Raw genomic sequence first — 18,115 nt, 5'->3', positions numbered from 1 at the left:
ATTGGTGATTTCACACGGGAAGCTCCAGAAGTGACGGTAGGCCACCCAGAGCCGAAGGAACGGCTCGGTAAACTTGAGGTCATCCAAAACTCTGCTGCCTGTATCCTAACTTGCACCAAGTCCCGTTCACCCATCACCCCTGTGCTCGCTGACTTACATTGGCTCCCAGTTAAGCAACGTCTCGCTCCTTCCTATCTCTGTAACCTCCTCCAGTCTTACAACCCGCTGAGATATCTGCGCTCCTCCATTTCTGGCTTCTTGCGCATCCCCGATTTTAATCGTTCCACCGTTGGTGGCCGTGTCTTCACCTGCTGAGGCCCTAAGCTCTGGAATTCCCTCCCTAAACCTCTCCGCCGCTTTACCTCTCTTTCCTTTTTTAAGATGCTCCTTAAACCTCTTTGACTAAGCTTTTGGTCATCTGCCCTAATATTCCCTTATCTGGCTCAATGTCAAATTTTGTTTGATAATACGCCTGGGAAGTGCCTTGGGACGTTTTACAACATTAAAGGCGCTATATAAATGCAAGTTGTTGATGTTGTTGTTGTATCTGCCACACTTCCTACCCCTGCCCGAAATTGGGCAACAGCAGTGTGAAAAATCTACCCTTTCGTCTTCTCTATGGGGTTTATGCCTTTTGCATGTTGCAGAAATCTCGGGAGTGCATTTTTACCCTTCCGGTTTTATCGTTCCCTCTCTTGGGGGCAGTAACTCATGTTGAGAGTCTGTGAGTGCATGAATTAGTAAATGCAAAAAGCAAAAGAAAGCCATTACACCCACCAATCTGAATGTAGGTAAATGAGTGTCATCATCAGACTATTCCACTGTAGAGAGCAGCACTGCCTACCCAGATCCTGCTATCGTCCCGCATCCATGGACGCACAGGCCACTGATAAGTATCCAGAAGCGGCAACTCTGCCTGATTTTATTTCCCTCTCTAGCCCTGAGATGTTGAGAGTAACTATAGAACCCAAACTGTGGCTTGGCTGACATCAGCTACCTCAACACAGACCAGGAGGGGAGGGGGAATCTTTTTTGGCATGAGTTATCTGAAAAAGCTGTAATGTCCTTCATGTTGTCCCCCACACCCCACTCAAACTCTTGTACACGATCGTGTTTCTGTGCAGGGGTACTACAAGTGGCTTTAGTATCTCATAGAAACATAGAAAAAATAAATAGGAGCGGGAGTAGGCCATTCGGCCCTTCGAGCCTGCTCCGCCATTCAATATGATCATGGCTGATCCTCTATCTCAATACCATATTCCCGCTCTCTCCCCATACTCCTTGGTGCACTGGGCTAAGGAAGGAATATCAACCTGGGTTCCTGCCCCGATTGCTATCCAGTGACTCCTACTGGAAATGCATGTGTGTGGATGGTAGATGAGAACAGAGTTGGGGCTCTGCGGCGCTGCCTCCTGAGAATGAATAGCCTGCAGCCACTCACTGTCAGGGCTCACAGGTGATGAATGGCCACTTGGATGTGGAGCCAGAGGGTGCCTGGCATCTGTGGAACTGTGCTCCCAGCAAAAGGCAGCACTTTCTGGAGTGAATAGGAGCACATTGAAGGCAAAAAAAAAAAATTGTTATTTGAAAAGGAAAGCCGAGGCACAGCAGTTCCACTGGGCTGTCGCTGCACGAACATCTGGTCCAGTCTTTAGTAGCTGGGCTGTTTAGCACCATCTCCAATTTCACTGGGCATGCTCATTTAACCCTGGTGAGGTCATGTGCCCTTATAGAGGAAACGTCTGGTGAAATACTACACCGCAGAAATTCCAGCTGGGAATTCTAGTCTTTCAGCCCTCCATTTTATGAATGAAACGCTGCTGCCTCCATTCACAGAAAAACAAGCTCCTACTGGCTGGTCCCAGAGGAGGGGCAGTCACTGAGGGCAATGTAAGAAGAACTCAGTGGCGTGGATAAGTGCTGCAAGCTTCCATTACCTGAAAGGCATCAACAGCAGACAGACAGGCTGTCTGTTAACAGGCTTTCTAATTAAAGTGGCCACGCAAATTTGGCAGGAAACAATGGTACACAGTCCCTTAAAGGTGAAAGAATACAAAGAGAACGAGAAATTAAACCACATTCTGTCAACAAGCATAAGTCTAAATATGTTTAAACCATAAACCTGGAGGCTTTGCTATGAACCGACAACATTGAAGTCTACCCCTTTTGAGTACGCAGGATAGAAATCAAATCAGAGCCACATTTCCCCATATTATCAGGAAAGATAATGTAGAATTCTGAAAAAAATTACAGATTGAAAGATGGAAGATACAGGGATAATAGCTGGCTGGTAGGATGTTATAAACAGCAATTGAGCAGAGCTGGACTGCTGGCTTCACAGGTTACAAGAGAGAAGTTTGAGTGTTTTATGTCAGCAGAACCCTTGGATTACACTGTCTGCCCGTCTTCTGATATTAGGTGAACAAAACAGACCGGACATTTCAGACCATGCAAGACACTGTTAAAAAAGCATTATAGGTGATTGTGAGGCAGTTGCTGATGGTGTTTTTATGTTGTTTGAAGTCAGATACATTTAGCTCTTATGTCACTACACAACATTATCAGCAACAACTGATTACAGGTTGAGCGTCCAAAATCCGGAGTGCCGGAATTCAGAACGATTGCTGGCAGGGTTGCCTGGAATCTGTAAAATGTTCCGGATTCCAGAACTCTGGATTTTGGACGCTCAACCTGTACTTCAAAAAGCCATTAACTTTTGTTGTCTTTTTTTGAAAAATCCTATGAAAAATGCGAGTGATGCAATAAAACGTTAGTGTTGTGTTTTATCCTCCTTAATCTGCACAGCTCCACTAAGTGTTTCCGCCAGGCTGCGACCACGGCACCACGCCGCCCTGGTGGCCTAGTGTGGGCCATCGGATGCTCTGCAGAGCTCGCAGCGTCCCTCCCCTTTAACAGAAAGGGAGGGGCGGAGAAACGCATCAGAGCTACGCGGAGCAGCCCAGGCATTTCCGGACTCGGAACGTGTTTCTGATGTCCGAATTCCGGAAACGCCCAAGTCCAGGTTGCGATATTTCCCGGACTTCGGACATCAGAAACACGTTCCGAAGTCCGGAAAAACACGAAAACCGGCTCGACCTTGGTCTCGAGGTTGCCGGATTCAGGACGCTCAACCTGTACTGGGAAACATACTAGCCCTGAAATTCGTCCATGTTCCACCTCCTTTGGCCCTGCGCAAAGAATAGAAACATAGAAGATAGGAGCAGGAGTAGGCCATTTGGCCCCTCGAGCCTGCTCCACCATTCAATGAGATCATGGCTGATCATCCAAATTCAGTACCCTGTCCCTGCCTTCTCCCCATATCCCCTGATCCCTTTAGCCTTAAGAAATATATCTAACTCCTTCTTGAATATATTTAATGAATTAGCCTCAACTGCCTTCTGTGGTAGAGAATTCCACAGGTTCACCACTCTCTGGGTGAAGAAATTCCTCCTCATCTCTGTCCTAAATGGCTTACCCCTTATCCTTAGACTGTGACCCCTGGTTCTGGACTCCATGGCCATCGGGAACATCCTTCCTGCATCTAGTCTGTCTAGTCCTGTTAGAATTTTATAAGTTTTAATGAGATCCTCTCTCATTCTTCTAAACTCCAGCGAGTATAAGCCCAATCGACCCAATCTCTCCTCATACGTCATTCCTGCCATCCCAGGTATCAGCCTGGTGAATCTTCGCTGCACTCCCTCCATGGCAAGAACATCCTTCCTCAGATAAGGTGACCAAAACTGCACACAATACTCAAGATGTGGTCTCACCAAGGCCCTGTACAACTGCAGCAAGACATCCTTGTTCCTGTACTCGAATCCTCTCGCTACGAGTGTGTCTGCCAGATGCAGGCACACTTTGCTTTCCAGCATTACATACTGGCAGAATTGGAGTCCATGTTGCAGATTTCCTAGGGGCAACTATAAGATGAATCATTTTTAAAAGCGCAACTTTCTGTTTGGATAACCTTCTCGCTCCCTTTAGAGCGACAAGATGCCACTCCGAAATTCCGGGCCGACCCGGGGCAGATGCCTGGTAATAGTACCTGTGCCTGACCCCTTTAATAACTCTGCGTCCCTGTGACTTGGGAAGGAGATGTTAAACCGAGGTGCTGTCTGCCCTTAGGCAGATGTAAAAGTTCCCATGGCACTATTTGAAGAGAAGCAGGGGATTTGTCCTGGTGTCTTGGCCAACATTTATCCCTCGACCAATATCACTAAAAAAACAGATTATCTGGCCATTTGTCTCATTGCTGTTTGTGGGACCTTGCTCTTCACAAATTGACTGCTGAGTTTCCTTACGTTACAACAGTGACTACAATTCAAAATACTTAACTGGCTGTCAAGTACCCTGAGACATCCTGAGGTATAAATATATTTTTAAAATGTTTTAAAAAATATATTAACCAGAACACAGGCTGGAGTGGGTTTCACAGACAGCAAATCCTGGGGTTCAGGTGATGGCTCAGACTGTGGTCTTTGGGTTTATGGTATCATTTGAACCACTTGTGACATCTTATGATAAATCCCTAATATGCTCCTCAGGGCCCCAGGTGATAACCTTGTCCATTCCCCTGCTCCCAGATTTTAACAGCCGGCCTGCCACTGCCTGACTGTATTGCTCAGGATGTCGGCAAGCGGCATGTTAATGCGGCCCTGTCGTTAAAATTGGCCGAGCTTCCCTGCTATCGCTCCCAGATGGGCCAGCCGCTCACTTTGCCGTGTACCCGCCCAGGAGTTAAAATCGAGCCCACTGCAACGAACCCCGCGATGGTTTTTTTTGCCCTGGTTATTCTGTACTCAAGAATGCACCACTTGCACCACTCTGTATATATCGTTGAATGGAGGTGCCTGGAAAGACGTTACAAGTCTGTTCATGTTGCTTAAAATGAAAGCTTCCCTCAGTATGTAATCATTTGCAGAATTGTAATTTTACATTGCCTCTCAGATTTCAGACTTACTTTCTATTGTAATAATTCTGCTCCTTGCATTGCCTGTTTTCGTTTCCCACATCCTGAATGTTACAGCCACAGAAACACACTAGTTATAAAAGCACCTGCTGGTAACGATAGTCTCACCTCCAACACTGACACTGACATTACTCTAGTAGGAAGTCAGACTGTGCACAGTTCTTTCAACCACACCCTTTAGTTGCATTTACATTTTACAAATAAACACAGGACGCAATTTTCAGCAAAGTTGTTTCCTTAAATGGATTTAGTTTGCTGCACAAATTGATTAAAAAAAAATGTCTACCCATCTCGATTGAAGGCCTCCTCAACCACCATTGGGGGATTGTTTTATAGACTTGGCACCTTGCCCAAATGGCCATTTTTCACATGAGCTTGGACAGTGTGGGCTGGATTTTGTCAATGGGGACGTGATGGAGGCGGGACTCCCACTTTTTGGGTTGTAGACACGCCTCCATCGATTTGTGGCCAACCCACGCGATTTTCCCTTGATTGACCTTTTTGAGCCTGCCCAGCGGGCTCAGCAGGCCAATTAAGGGACACCCAGTTACAGGTGACGTCAGAGATTGACATTTCATCTGTCAAGAGCTTTTGACAGATGAAATATCAGCGTTTGACAGCTCTGTGAAGCTGTCAAACACTGACAATCTGACTTCTAACTTGAGTCCTTCTCCACAGACTCAGTTAGAAATCTCTCCAGAACAGAAAGCAGAATGCTGCAACTTTTGACAGCTCGCGGCCATTCTGCTTTCTGTGCTGGTGAGATGAGGGACTCCCGAGACCTGAAGGAAAGAAGCCTGCATTAGTAAGTAAAGGTAAGTAAAACTTATTTAAACACTTTACACACACCAAACTTACCTCTGCACTCATGCACCCATCACTCACCTGAACACCGGACATCTCGAACCCTCCAAGCCCTTCAGCCCGACGGTCCGCCTTGCTAACTTGGCATGGTTTGGAGCCATCGGGCAGCCCACACTTCAGGGCTAAAAATAGGGATTATGCCAAAAACTGCCTGTTAACTACCTGTTAATAGGCAGTTAATTGGCACTAATCCCCTTCCTGCCTCAGGGAGGCGGCTCCCAGCACAGGTCGGGTACCCGCCTCCTGGGAAACGGGCATGGAGGCGGGTTGGGGGTGGGAAGGGCTCGTGCCCCCCGATTCTGCAATTCCCCCCCCACTCCCGCCTCCAAATCTGCCTCCACGGGGCTTGGAAATTCGAGCCCTATGTATTCATAGAATCATTGAAATTTACAGCAGAGGAGAAGGCCATTCGGCCCATCTTGTCCGTGCCGGCCGACAAAGAGTTAACCACCCTAATCCCACTTTCCTGCACTTGGTCTTTCCAGCCTTGTAGGTTACGGCACTTCAAGTACTTTTGAAAAGTGATGAGGGTTTCTGCCTCTACCCCACTTTCAGGCAGTGAGTTCCAGACCCCCACCACCCTCTGGGTGAAAAAAATTCTCCTCAAATCCCCTCTAAACCTCCAACCAATTACTTTAAATCTATGCCCCCTGGTTATTAACCCTTCTGCTAAGGAAATATAGATCCTTCCTATCCACTCTATCTAGGCCCCTCAATTATACACCTCAATCAGGTCTCCCCTCATCCTCTTCTGCTCCAAAGAAAACAACCCCACCCTATCCAATCTTTCCTCATAGCTAAAATTCCACAGCCCAGGCAACATCCTCGTAAATCTACCGGGCTATTCTACAATGGAGGGAGGGATCCCAAGTAAACCTGATCCTGTCAATGCATAAATATCCACATGTGCACACTTTCCAACATTGAGCCACTAGATAATGGATCAGGAGTGGAAACCCTCACTCATTTTCTCTCTCTAGTCCAGAAACACGGAGACCAATTATTGTGCTCTCCCCACAGTTACTAAGATCAGGACCACACACAAGTGATCGATCCTGGGAACCCCTTGACTGAGTACAACAGGCCGTGCTTGCAGGAGCTCCAGTCATTGTACAAACGTACACAAGCATCAGGAGGACCTTCTTCAGTCAATGCATTGCTGCTTTGGTCAGAACCTTGGTGCATACTCTATCTCTGTAATGATGCTGATGTGGTAGGGCACAAGAGAAAAAATATCCCAACTAGGTGTTTTTTTTAACCTCTGTGCAAAAAGTTGGAAAATGATCAATGCCGGTACAGATTTGTTGTAATCACTTTGCCAAAATCCCGTTGTCATAAAATCTAAGGCAATGAAAAAGAAAAACACGCCATAGGTTTCATGTATTGCAGCCAGCAGTTAACTGCTGCCACTTCAATCGAAGACAGGCTGCTTGTAGTCTCTCCACAGTATTTAGTGGCTGCTATTGAGCAAGCCACTTTGAACTACAGTTTTACTACTTACATTAAATGATTAAAAATTAATTTGCATTAGGAATGAGATACTTAATTGTCCTGATAGCTCAGAGGTAAAGATTCCATCTCTGGGCCGCACAGAACTGCAAGGTCCAAGTCTGATCTGCAGTATGTGGTAAGTTAGCTACAATTGACTGTACCGCTCTGAGGTTAGCGAAGGGAAAAGTGAACAGGGTTCCTACTCCCGATTGCTACTGACAGTGTATGTATTTGCAGGCTTGCTGAGGACAGGTTCGGGCTCAATTGTGATGCCCTCACAGTCGGATAGCCTGCTGTCACTCACAGTTGAGGGTTACGCATAAATAAAGACTATTCGGGTGTGGTAGTGGAGAGCAACCACTGATTGGTAACTATCACATTGAGGGAGTCAACGCCTTAAGAACATAAGAAATAGGAGCAGGAGTAGGCCATTCGGCCCTTCGAGCCTGCTGTGCCATTCAATGAGATCATGGCTGATCTTCTGCCTCAACTCCATTCAACAGCCCTATCGCCATATCCCTTGATGCCTTTACTAGTCAGAATCTATCGACTTCTGTTTTGAATGACTGAGCCTCTACAGCCCTCTGGGGTAGAGAATTTCAAAGATTCACCACACTCTGTGTGAAGAAATTTCTTTTCATCTCAGTCCTGAATGGCCTACCCTTTATCCTGAGGCTGTAGCCCCTGGTTCTAGACTCCCCAGCCAAGGGAAACATTCTCCCAGCATCCACCCTATCAAGCCCTGTAATCATTTTGTATGCTTCAATGAGATCCCCTCTCATTCTTCTGGATTCAAGAGAATACAGGCCTAGTTTAGTCAATCTCCTCATACGACAGTCCCGCCATCCCAGGAATCAATCTCATGAACCTTCGTTGCACTCCCTCTATGGCAAGTATATCCTTCCTTAGGTAAGGAGACCAAAATTGTACACAGTACTCCAGGTGTGGTCTCACCAAGGCCCTATATAATTGGAGTAAGACTTCTTTACTCCTGTACTCAAATCCTCTTGTAATGAAGGCCAGCATACCATTTGCCTTCAGGAGAGGAAAGGAGAAAATTAGTGGGGAAAGCTGGATAGATATCAGGGAGGTTAATTTATTCTTTAAAACAGACAATTTTTGAAGAGGATTCTTTTATGGAAGTTATTTAGTTATTGTAATACCGCATAACGGTATACCAACCAAATAGGCGTGTGATGTACCAACTCCATATACAGTGGCATAGAAGTTGGATTAACTCGAGAGTACAATATAATCCACCCAAATCACTGGTGGTGGTAGTTTTCAAACTCATCACTTGAGGTGCTTTCATGCCAGTACTGATTTGGATTCATGCCAATGTAACTGAACAGCAGAATGGATGCCAAATCATCTGCCTTATGCTTGTAGTGTACACTACAGTGTCTCTGCCTGCTGGATTTTAAATAAATGTGCACACATGTACACAGATTGACCCGCAGATGCAAAACAAGTGTGAAAAAAAGTGGAAATAACCCTTTGACACCATCCAGTGAGATTGGAAGAACTGCTAAGGAGCTAGCTGTAATCAGTCCGCAGGGTGAGCTCAGGTTATGATACTGGGTTTCAGTGCAGTCGAGACAATATTACAAGAAGCCTCAGGCAGGGTAGGCTAGACTCTCAACTTTAGTTTGAATGTGGATTCAGTTTCCTAGCAGCACTGGTTTGGATGCATTCTTGTATAACTGGGTAGAAAACTACGCTGTGTCTTAATTAAGGGCAAATATACCAATTGATTCCCTCATTGTAATCATTCTTCTGCAAATTTGCTAGCCCCCATAATTTTCTTCGTAACTGTCATTTGAATTAACCTCATCCCCATTTTCAGAGCTCCCTGTACTCATACTTTACTAAAGAGAAAAAGATTTGCATTCATATAGCGCCTTTCACGACCTCATGAAACATCCAGTTGAGGGCTCCTTGCTTTGCATTGACACAATAAATATTTCCACACTCAATACTAATCCAGAGGTCAGCTCACTGAGCCAGTTGTTGCCTCTTGCCACCTTCCTTCCTCAGTTGCACTTACCTCAGACTGGCCCAGATTTGTCAAACGAGTTTCCCTGCCAAACCATAACATCCAGTTGGTACAAGGCATCCTCTTACCTGGATCATATGCATAATCTGGAGGTTCTTGCTTGATGACCATGGAGTGCGAGAAACGCTGGGCGCTACCACTGCTGATTGGGTTTCCCTGCTCATACATTCGGTCGTGATACTCCTGCTTGTAACTTTGCTGTGGGTATGGCACACAGGGCTCAGACATTTGCCGCTGGTATCCCAGAGTTGCCTCCCTGTTCATGCCCTGGGAGGAAGGGAAACGATGGCAAAGCTCCAATGGCTGTTGTTGAAATTGTGAGCTGAGAACAAATAACAGTTCGAGTATTAAATAAAGTACAGTAGCTCATTTTGGGGGTTGGTTCCTCCTGCCCTCAGTGAATTGACTTTAGAATCCTTGTTGTTGCTTTCAAAAACATTCTCCAGCCTTGAACCGCCTTATCTTAGCAATCTTTTACAGTCTTATGTCCTCACACACACTCTCCATTCCTCGCTTTAACTGTCTCTAAATTTAAAAAAAAATGTTGTTCTAAATATGAACCTCATTATCCTGATGAAAGCGAGAACCTGGAAGACTTATAAGAACATAAAGTCTGGGGTAAGCACTGGCCATTCAGCCCATTGAGCCAATTGCATTCAGTCCATGCATGATTATTCTTTCATAGACTTTCTCCCTCCAACACCACCTGTTGATCGCCAAATATTTTACCTATTTTTGTTAGGCAAGGGTGTTAAGGGTTACAGAACCAAGACGGGTAGATGGAATTACGATACAGATCAGCCATGATTTAATTGAACTGGCTCGAGGGGCTGAATGGCCTACTCCTGTTCTTATGTTAAGGAACACAAAGTTCCTTTTCCTAATTTGCCTGAAAAATATAAAGTACAGGAAACTTTTTTTTATCTGGCATGGACGGGACCGACGTGGTGCCGGTTCATCAAAAATTCCGGATAACCGAACGCTATAGTAAAAGATACTGAGCTGAGAGCTCCGTATAAAGCAACAAACCCTGTGCTTCAAAACAATGGCCACAAGTTGCAAGCATCTCTGTAGCTTAGCAACAGCTGCAGCCACACCCTTGCACAGCAACAAATGGAGGAAGGCAAGTAATAAAAGTTACCTGAACCTACTCCTGAATTTTGCCGGTTAACCGAGATTTCCGGTTATTTAGGTGCCGGTAAATCGAAAGTTTCCTGTATATGAAAATGACAGATAGGGAAAGACCAACTGCTCTATCGAGCATGTCCCGTACCGCCACAATGCAATTTAACACCATAACCAACTACAACCCCCCCCCACCCCGCCCCCCCCACCCCCCCATTGCCACCACCAGCAGCCATGTATTCTCCTGGGAGAGGCAAAGAACCAGCTATTAATCCAGTTATGTGTTATATTTGTCACAATAAAGTTAGACAATAGAGGAACAATTTGTGATGCATGTCTTTAAAGTGTTATGACGCTCTGCCTATTGTGACTTTACAGAGGCTACTCTTGAGGTTTTAAATTTCAAAATTAGGCTGTTCATGAATTTACTGCTCAGCTACCCATTCTGGAGCTGCTGTCTCCTCCACACAACTTTTTTCAATGTGTCTAAGGTTGGAAATACCAAAGCCAGGAAGAGTCAGCACGTAAAGCTCTTCCATCAACTTTGTTACTATACAACTGAAGAACAAGTCTGATCTAACTGAGTGTCTGACAGAGCAACATTAGGTTTTTCTCATGCCACTCCAGATAAGGTGTTCCACCCAATAACCAAGCAGACATTAGGCGAGGGGGACACATAACATGTCATTCTGGGATCAGTAGAAGAGTCCCATAATAGGTTTTTGTGTAACAGATTTCAGACCTTCTCAAATGAACTAATACAAGCCTTTCCCGGTTCAGAACAAAAACTTAGGAACCACATGCTGCAAAATAATTGGATCAGATATTTTTTACATTAGAAATTCCTAACCTAACTTAAACACAACAGAACTACCTCTAATGACCACTACTGGATTCACTTCATAATTCATTGTGTTAAATATATGTTCCATCAAATTATGATAGGCTAATTAAACTACAACAAATGGTGTTATGGTAATGGAATGCAAAATCAACAGCACCAACAACCCATCATAGGACGAAGAAGCATTTTACCATTAAACTGTTCCATTGCTCTTGAATCGAGCCTATAGCCAAACAGAAATACAAAGAGGATTGGTTATCGTTGAACCTGTACCTGTGCTCCATTGGGAATCTGCCATTGGGCATGGGCTGGGTGGGTGTGTGGAGATTCACAAAGCCGTGGTCCCGTCTGGGGTTCACCGTGGATTTATTGCAGACCTGCTGTAATGGAGTATTCGGAGGGGTCCCTGGATTTGGGGAGTTGAGTCCAACTTGTGTTTTTTTCTCATAGGCACTACATAAAGAAATGAAACGTGTTTTGGTCAGCCAAATGTTTTCTTTAATACCTCAATATTTGTCTGTTACAGTGGTCCTGCAATTATTCAACACCTGTTTAAAGGCAGTTCATTTTTGTTTTGGGGAAATTCCTTCAGGAAGTCACAAAAATATATTCCATCTCCTCGAACAGTTTCTTCTCCTGTGCTCATAGTCGTCTTCAAGGCTTCATCTTGGTTCCCTCCCCTTCGTCATTTATATGGTATTTCTCAATTACATCATCTAGTAGCATGGGTCCATCTACCACATATACACAAATTGCACCCAGCTTTGCCTCTCCCCCTTCCCCTTTATCAATCCCAAGATTGCTTGTACACTCACCAACGTCCAATACGAAGACCTACAGAAGGTGCAATTTCATCCAGCTCCATGTTGGCAAAGCCTCTATGGCTCTCATTAGCAAATGTGCGCTTCGGGTCTGGACTCCAAGGGCAGGATTTTCATTGGGCCGTAGAGTCGGGATTGGAGGCGTGTGGGGGTTTAAAATCCCGAAATCGGGGGTCATGACCCCATCCCGCCCCCAACCCGCCTCCATGCCAGTTTCAAAGGAGGCAGGTACCCGCCCCGCACTGGGACCCGCCTCCCCGAGGCGGGAAGGGGATTAGTGCCAATTAACTGCCCGTTAACAGGCAGTTAACAGGCAGTTTTTAGCCTAATCCCTATTTTCATTGTTGAAATGTGGGATTCCCGACGGCTTCAAACCACGCCAAGTTAGCGAGGCGGGCCGTCGGGATAAAGGGCTTGGAGGGGAAGTGTGTTTGGTCTGTGTAAAGTATTTAAAGAAGTTCTACTAACCTTTACTTACCTTTACAGCCTTCCTTCCTTCAGGTTTCGGGAGTCCCTCATCTCACCGGCATAGAAAGCAGAATGGCCACCAGCTGTCAAAATCTGCAGCCTCTGCTTTCTGTTCTGGGGAGATCTCTAAATCATCCTGAGAGGAAAGAATTAACCTAGAGTACAGGTTGTCAGTGTTTTGACAGCTTCAAACAGCTGTCAAACACTGATATTTCATCTGTCCAAAGGTCTTGACAGATGAAATTTCAATCTGTGACGTCACCTGTTGCCGGGTGGCCCTTAATTGGCCTGCTGAGCCCGCTGGGTGGGCTCAACAAGGTCAATCAAGTCTAAATTACGTGGGTTGGTGAGAACTCGATGGAGGCGGGACTACAACCCCAAAAGTTGTAGTCCCGCCTCCTACCCGACTCCCCAATGAAAATCCAGCCCCAAGACTCTCCCCAGCTGCCAACTCATGCTAATTCCAGATGTGTGGGCCCTGGTGTACTGCTCAACCTTGCACTTGGCTTCCTTCAGTTACCAAGAACATTTTTTCCACCTCTGCTACATCACCCATATTCACTCCATCTCACCTTCTCTGCTGAGCAAACTCTTATCCATGCCTTTAACACCTTAAGACTTGACTTTAACAGTCTCACAGCCAGTCTCCACCTTTGACAAATTATAACTCATTCAATTCCTCAGCCATCATCCCCATCTTTGCCTTGCTCTATAGTCTCCCCCTGCCCCCCACCCCACCACCACCCCTTCCCATTCCAGTGAATTCACGTTAGGGTCCTTGTTGTTGCTTTCAAATCCTTCTGTGGCCTTGATCCACCCTACTTTGGCAATCTCCTCCAGTCATATGTCCTTGCCCACACCTTCCATTCCTCGCGTTAATCCTTGTTCTCTATTTTTTCTGCTTCACTATTAGTGACCAGTCTTTCAGCTACTGAAACCTTGTCCATTGGAACTCTCACCCCAAATCCTTGCCTTGCCAATCCTTTCTTTTCAAAAATCTCCTAAAAACTCTACTTTTTGATCATGCGTTCAGCCCGGCCTTCTAACTTTTCTGCTTTCCTCCTGCTCTGTGCTCAGTGAAGAGTATGATAGAAATGGTGCTGTTGTTTATGATGCAGTGGCTCCAGACACAATACTACCACTTTCACTGTAAGATATGCTATATTTGGGCCACACAAAAGTCTAAGCCAGAATCACTGAGCTCCTCAATTTACATTCCAGGTCTGGCATTCTGAGCAGAGCAGCACATATTGCTGATACAGGGATCACTTCTGGTTTGCATAAAGGTGAGGAAAGATTAGCCAAATAAAATTGCGTCACACTGAAGTCTTCATTTTAATTTATAAAAGAAAGATAAATGTAATCTTTATCCAGGGTCCTTCTTCTGTGATGCGTGTGTGCGTAGAGGCATGAAGCTTAGCGAGTCTGGTCTTTGAGAGGGTCATAGTACCAGCAACAGGAAAGTCCTTTGTGAGAGTACAGTCTCCATCCAATGCAACTTGACCAATAGTTACTACTTATTAGTGATGGGACATGCCTGGAACCTGTTAACAATGGGAATTTCAGCCAACACACACATATATATCTGGGACTGCAAGCAAAACACTACCATACTATCATTGCCCTCATCAACAGGAAGTTATTAATCTTAACTCAAATTTTTGGCCTGCTATAATAATGAGTTATGATATGCATGAAAAATTCCTCATTCATCCGTTACTAATATATCCTGTTGTGGATTGAATCACATTCAGATGGAAGTTTTATCGGCAATGAGCTCTAATACTGGGAATAGTAGAAAATTCAACAAAAAAATACTGATTAAAGCAAAGATATGATTAAAATATAGGAAGTAGTAAGGGAATTTAAACATGATTATCGGTATCTTCTCTATTCCTATTAAACCCATGAGGGAATCCCTCTGAAGAAACAGTGCAGGTCTTGATAAGCACTCCGCCTGAGTATTCAAAGTAGTTAGGATACGAAAACCAATATGCATGGCTCGGGGAGGTTACAAGGCTGCAGATAGTTTGTGGTATGAACTTTGGCAGAATGAAGTTTTAAAAACGATATCAATTTTACAATGGTTCATTTTCTCTCAGTGTATCACCACTTGTCAAGTTGGAGCAAAATTTTTTACTGAAGCCTGAATACTCACCCAAGTCACAGTGTTATTTCTTAATGCTGTCACCTAATGTTTAAAATGCTGATCAGTGAGGGGATACGATGCAGGGAGTCTATGGCACATGATGCTGGATCTCCATTTACACATTGAATGTGATTTGAGTTTCTGTAGCTTTCTTTCTGTCATTTTGTCACTGCGATTCCTTTCCCTCCTGCACAGCATCCAGTCCACCATCGCTGGTCTGGAATATGAAATGCTTTAGACCACAGGCATCTCTGCAAGTGTGGTCAATGCTGCACTGTGGTCAACCTGCTAGGAAGTATGCTGAATGATACAAGAAAGTGAATTTTCTCCGTGCCCCAAGATGAGTCAGGTAAACTGTATCTATTGGGAAGCCCGCAGTGCAAGAGTTGGTTGAGATGAAGATTGAAACTTGAGTTCCCTAGCCCAACTGAAGCACCACTTGTGTAGCGACCAGGCTCCATTTGCAAATCTTGTATAAACTAGTTTTTACAATAAATAAATACCATACGTGATAGAATGCCAATAACTATTTATTTTTGTTATGCAGGCATACCCTGGCTCGCTTTCTATAACTGTTTACAGATTAATGTGAACAAAGTAGCTCATGTATTAATCCCTAGCTATTTCTAGCAGTATGAAGTTGCCACCAGGTGAACAACAGAATTATCCACATGTTCCATTTCCTTGGGAAAAAACAATTTTTAATTATTTTGAAAGCCACTACTATCAGAAATAGTTACAACCATTGGAAATGAATTCCAAGGAAATGATTAAGGAGGCTCTTGTGCGGATGTATAAATTACATTTACATTTAGAGCCTGTGTGAAGGTCACCTATTGTTCTTTGATTTCCTTTATAAAGGACACTTTTCCACACAGCCTGATCATGTATTTTTATAGGCCTAAAGATAGGAAGATGGAGTGATAAACAGAAACAGCCCATTGGTCTCAATGTTAAATCGGATCATGGCATCACCACCTTCAGTGTTGTGGCTGGCAAATGCAAAGTTCTAAAACCACTGACATATTCATTCAGGACATCAGACTAGGTGGAAGTTCCCCACCTTGTTCCTGCTCCAACATTAGACTTCCTATCCTGCTGCAATCCTCAAGCTTTTAAATGCGAAGCAGGCCGTCATGTAACTACTACTCCTTTACTTACATTGTCCTCTATCCCACTCTCTGCAAACTTTGTGCTGTCTTGAACTATAGGCTTTGGCCTTTTACTTAGATTTTGCCATAAGAGAAAAAGAAAATAACAGCAGTGACGTCATTTAATAAACGAATATTAAAACTAAAATGCGGGATCTAATGGTGTTAATGGATTGAAGCCCTTTACAGCAGCTTCCCCAGCATTAGGTACAGTTTGAATTTAGAGCAATTGCGGTAATAAAACCTTTTTCATTTGCCAGATGCTGGATCACAATAAGTATTCTCCTGTGTGAAGAGCCGCCCATACTTGTCATCATTTTCACTCGGATACAAAGTACCCTTTTGCTTACTTTCTCAGCCTCTGTTCTACAAAAATGAAGATCAATTTTTTTTTTGGATAGTGTAGTCTCCATGGAACCTTAACTCCTTCCCCCACAGTATTCGTGTGAAACCTATGATGATTATCCCACAGCACCAACCTGGCATAAAGGCACTGCTCCCCATTGCTGTACTGGAACGGTTGCTTGTGACGGCAGGACAAGCTTGGGTTCGAGATGGGACTCTGTGGCTCCTTTTTAATCTTCAGTGTGGGGCTGTGAAAAGCCACTGTTGGGAAAAAAAAATTAATGCCCGTTATAAATTGTCTTTACAATTCTATTCTCTCCTATTCTATATGTTCAGCAGAATTCTGATCAATATGTGTCAGTATTACCTTAAATGAATGACTTCCAGAAGCCATGGCAACCTTAATGCTGCTGTTATATATCTCAGAAAGCAATAACGGAAAGCTCGCTTCAGCGGCAAAGAGCCATTCAGTTTATTACTGTTAATATTTAAAACCAGAACTACAAAAAATGAATAAGCAGAGATACCCCTTTAAGACCACTGCCTCCTGATCTCAGTTTAGACTGAAATTCTACAACTTACCCTTGTACAAGAAACCAAGCTGATTTTTTTGGTGTTACTGTACACTAAAATGTATTTATACAAGAGGGAAAAAAGCATAACAGTGCTGATTAAATGATTACAGTTAATTATAAAGGATTAAATGATACAGGATCACAATTGACAAGAGATTTGCATAATTGGTTAAACATGAATATTTTGCCGACCCATACAAGCAGAGGCCACTAATTCCAGACAGATAGGATATGCTTATTGAGCCTATTATGCAGCGCTGCCATAAAACACACAATTGCAAAGTGTACAGCCCCGGTCAATTAACCAAATAATTGACGTGTTCTGGATGAAAATAGAATCTGAAGAAACTGAGCCAGAACATGTTGGTACAAGACACTGAACATAGACAATGGGCTAGAAATTCATTATAGCCCAGGAATGGGTGAAATTATTAGAAAAGTTGGAGAATTATGGCCAGGCGCTAATGCATTAGACTGCTCGCAAAATTCGTCCTCACAGCCCAAAGAAATGATTGGAGTCCAAATTCAAGTCTTTAAGCCCAAGTTCATTGGCGTTACAATCAAAGAGTGGACCAATATCAGCTGCAGTATAATCGCAAGTCATGATTGTCACAGGCTTTTTTCAGTACTTAAAGGGGAGGTTCATTGATGCTGCAGAACCTCATTCTCAGCATTACTGGCTGTGCAGCTACCTCAGCAAGCAGAAGCAGGACAAGGACTAGGAGAAAGAGCCAGAGGGCTGAAGCATGGCAGATCTACGCCCCAGGGAGAGAGCCCGCAGATTCTACGATCAAGCATTGGAAGCAATGGTGATCGCTGTGGAGAGATGGAGGGTGGTACTCTACCCGGCAAGTAACAGGAGGCCCTCGTCGCATGTCTTCCACACCATGGGGAGGGAGGTAGTGCAGCACATCCCTAGGACCCACACATGTGCAGGAAGAAATTTAACGACCTCACTCAGGTGGTCAGGGTGAGTGAATGCTTCACTGGAGTTTGCACATTCTCCCCGTGTTTGCGTGGGTTTTCTCCGGGTGCTCCGGTTTCCTCCCACAGTCCAAAGATGTGCGGGTTAGGTTGATTGGCTATGATAAATTGACCCTTAGTGTTAGGGGGATTAAAATATGTGGGGTTACGGGGATAGGGTGGGATATGTGTTGGTGTAGGGGTTACGGGGATCGGGTGGGATATGTGTCGGTGCAGGCTCGATGGGCCGAAATGGCCTCTATCTGCACTGTGGGGTTTCTGTGATTCTGTGAC

General features: G+C 44.5%; 1 protein-coding gene across 1 annotated transcript in view; it reads right to left on the bottom strand.

The window, feature by feature from the left end:
- etv4 (ETS variant transcription factor 4) overlaps positions 1-18,115 on the bottom strand; it is a 118,252-nt gene that overhangs the window by 46,047 nt on the left and 54,090 nt on the right. The window contains exons 6-8 of the mRNA XM_085966386.1: positions 16,418-16,544; positions 11,623-11,802; positions 9,449-9,702 (exon numbers count right to left, since the gene is read on the bottom strand). Of these exons, the coding sequence (XP_085822512.1) occupies positions 9,449-9,702; positions 11,623-11,802; positions 16,418-16,544 (561 nt within the window). The remainder of the gene's footprint in view (positions 1-9,448; positions 9,703-11,622; positions 11,803-16,417; positions 16,545-18,115) is intronic.

Source organism: Somniosus microcephalus, chromosome 24 (genome assembly GCF_052327205.1).
Source record: "Somniosus microcephalus isolate GS21.2 chromosome 24, FLI_Smic_1.0, whole genome shotgun sequence".
NCBI lineage: Eukaryota > Metazoa > Chordata > Chondrichthyes > Squaliformes > Somniosidae > Somniosus > Somniosus microcephalus.
The sequence above is the reverse complement of the archived record's forward strand: the minus strand, read 5'-3'. Positions and strand labels throughout refer to the sequence as shown.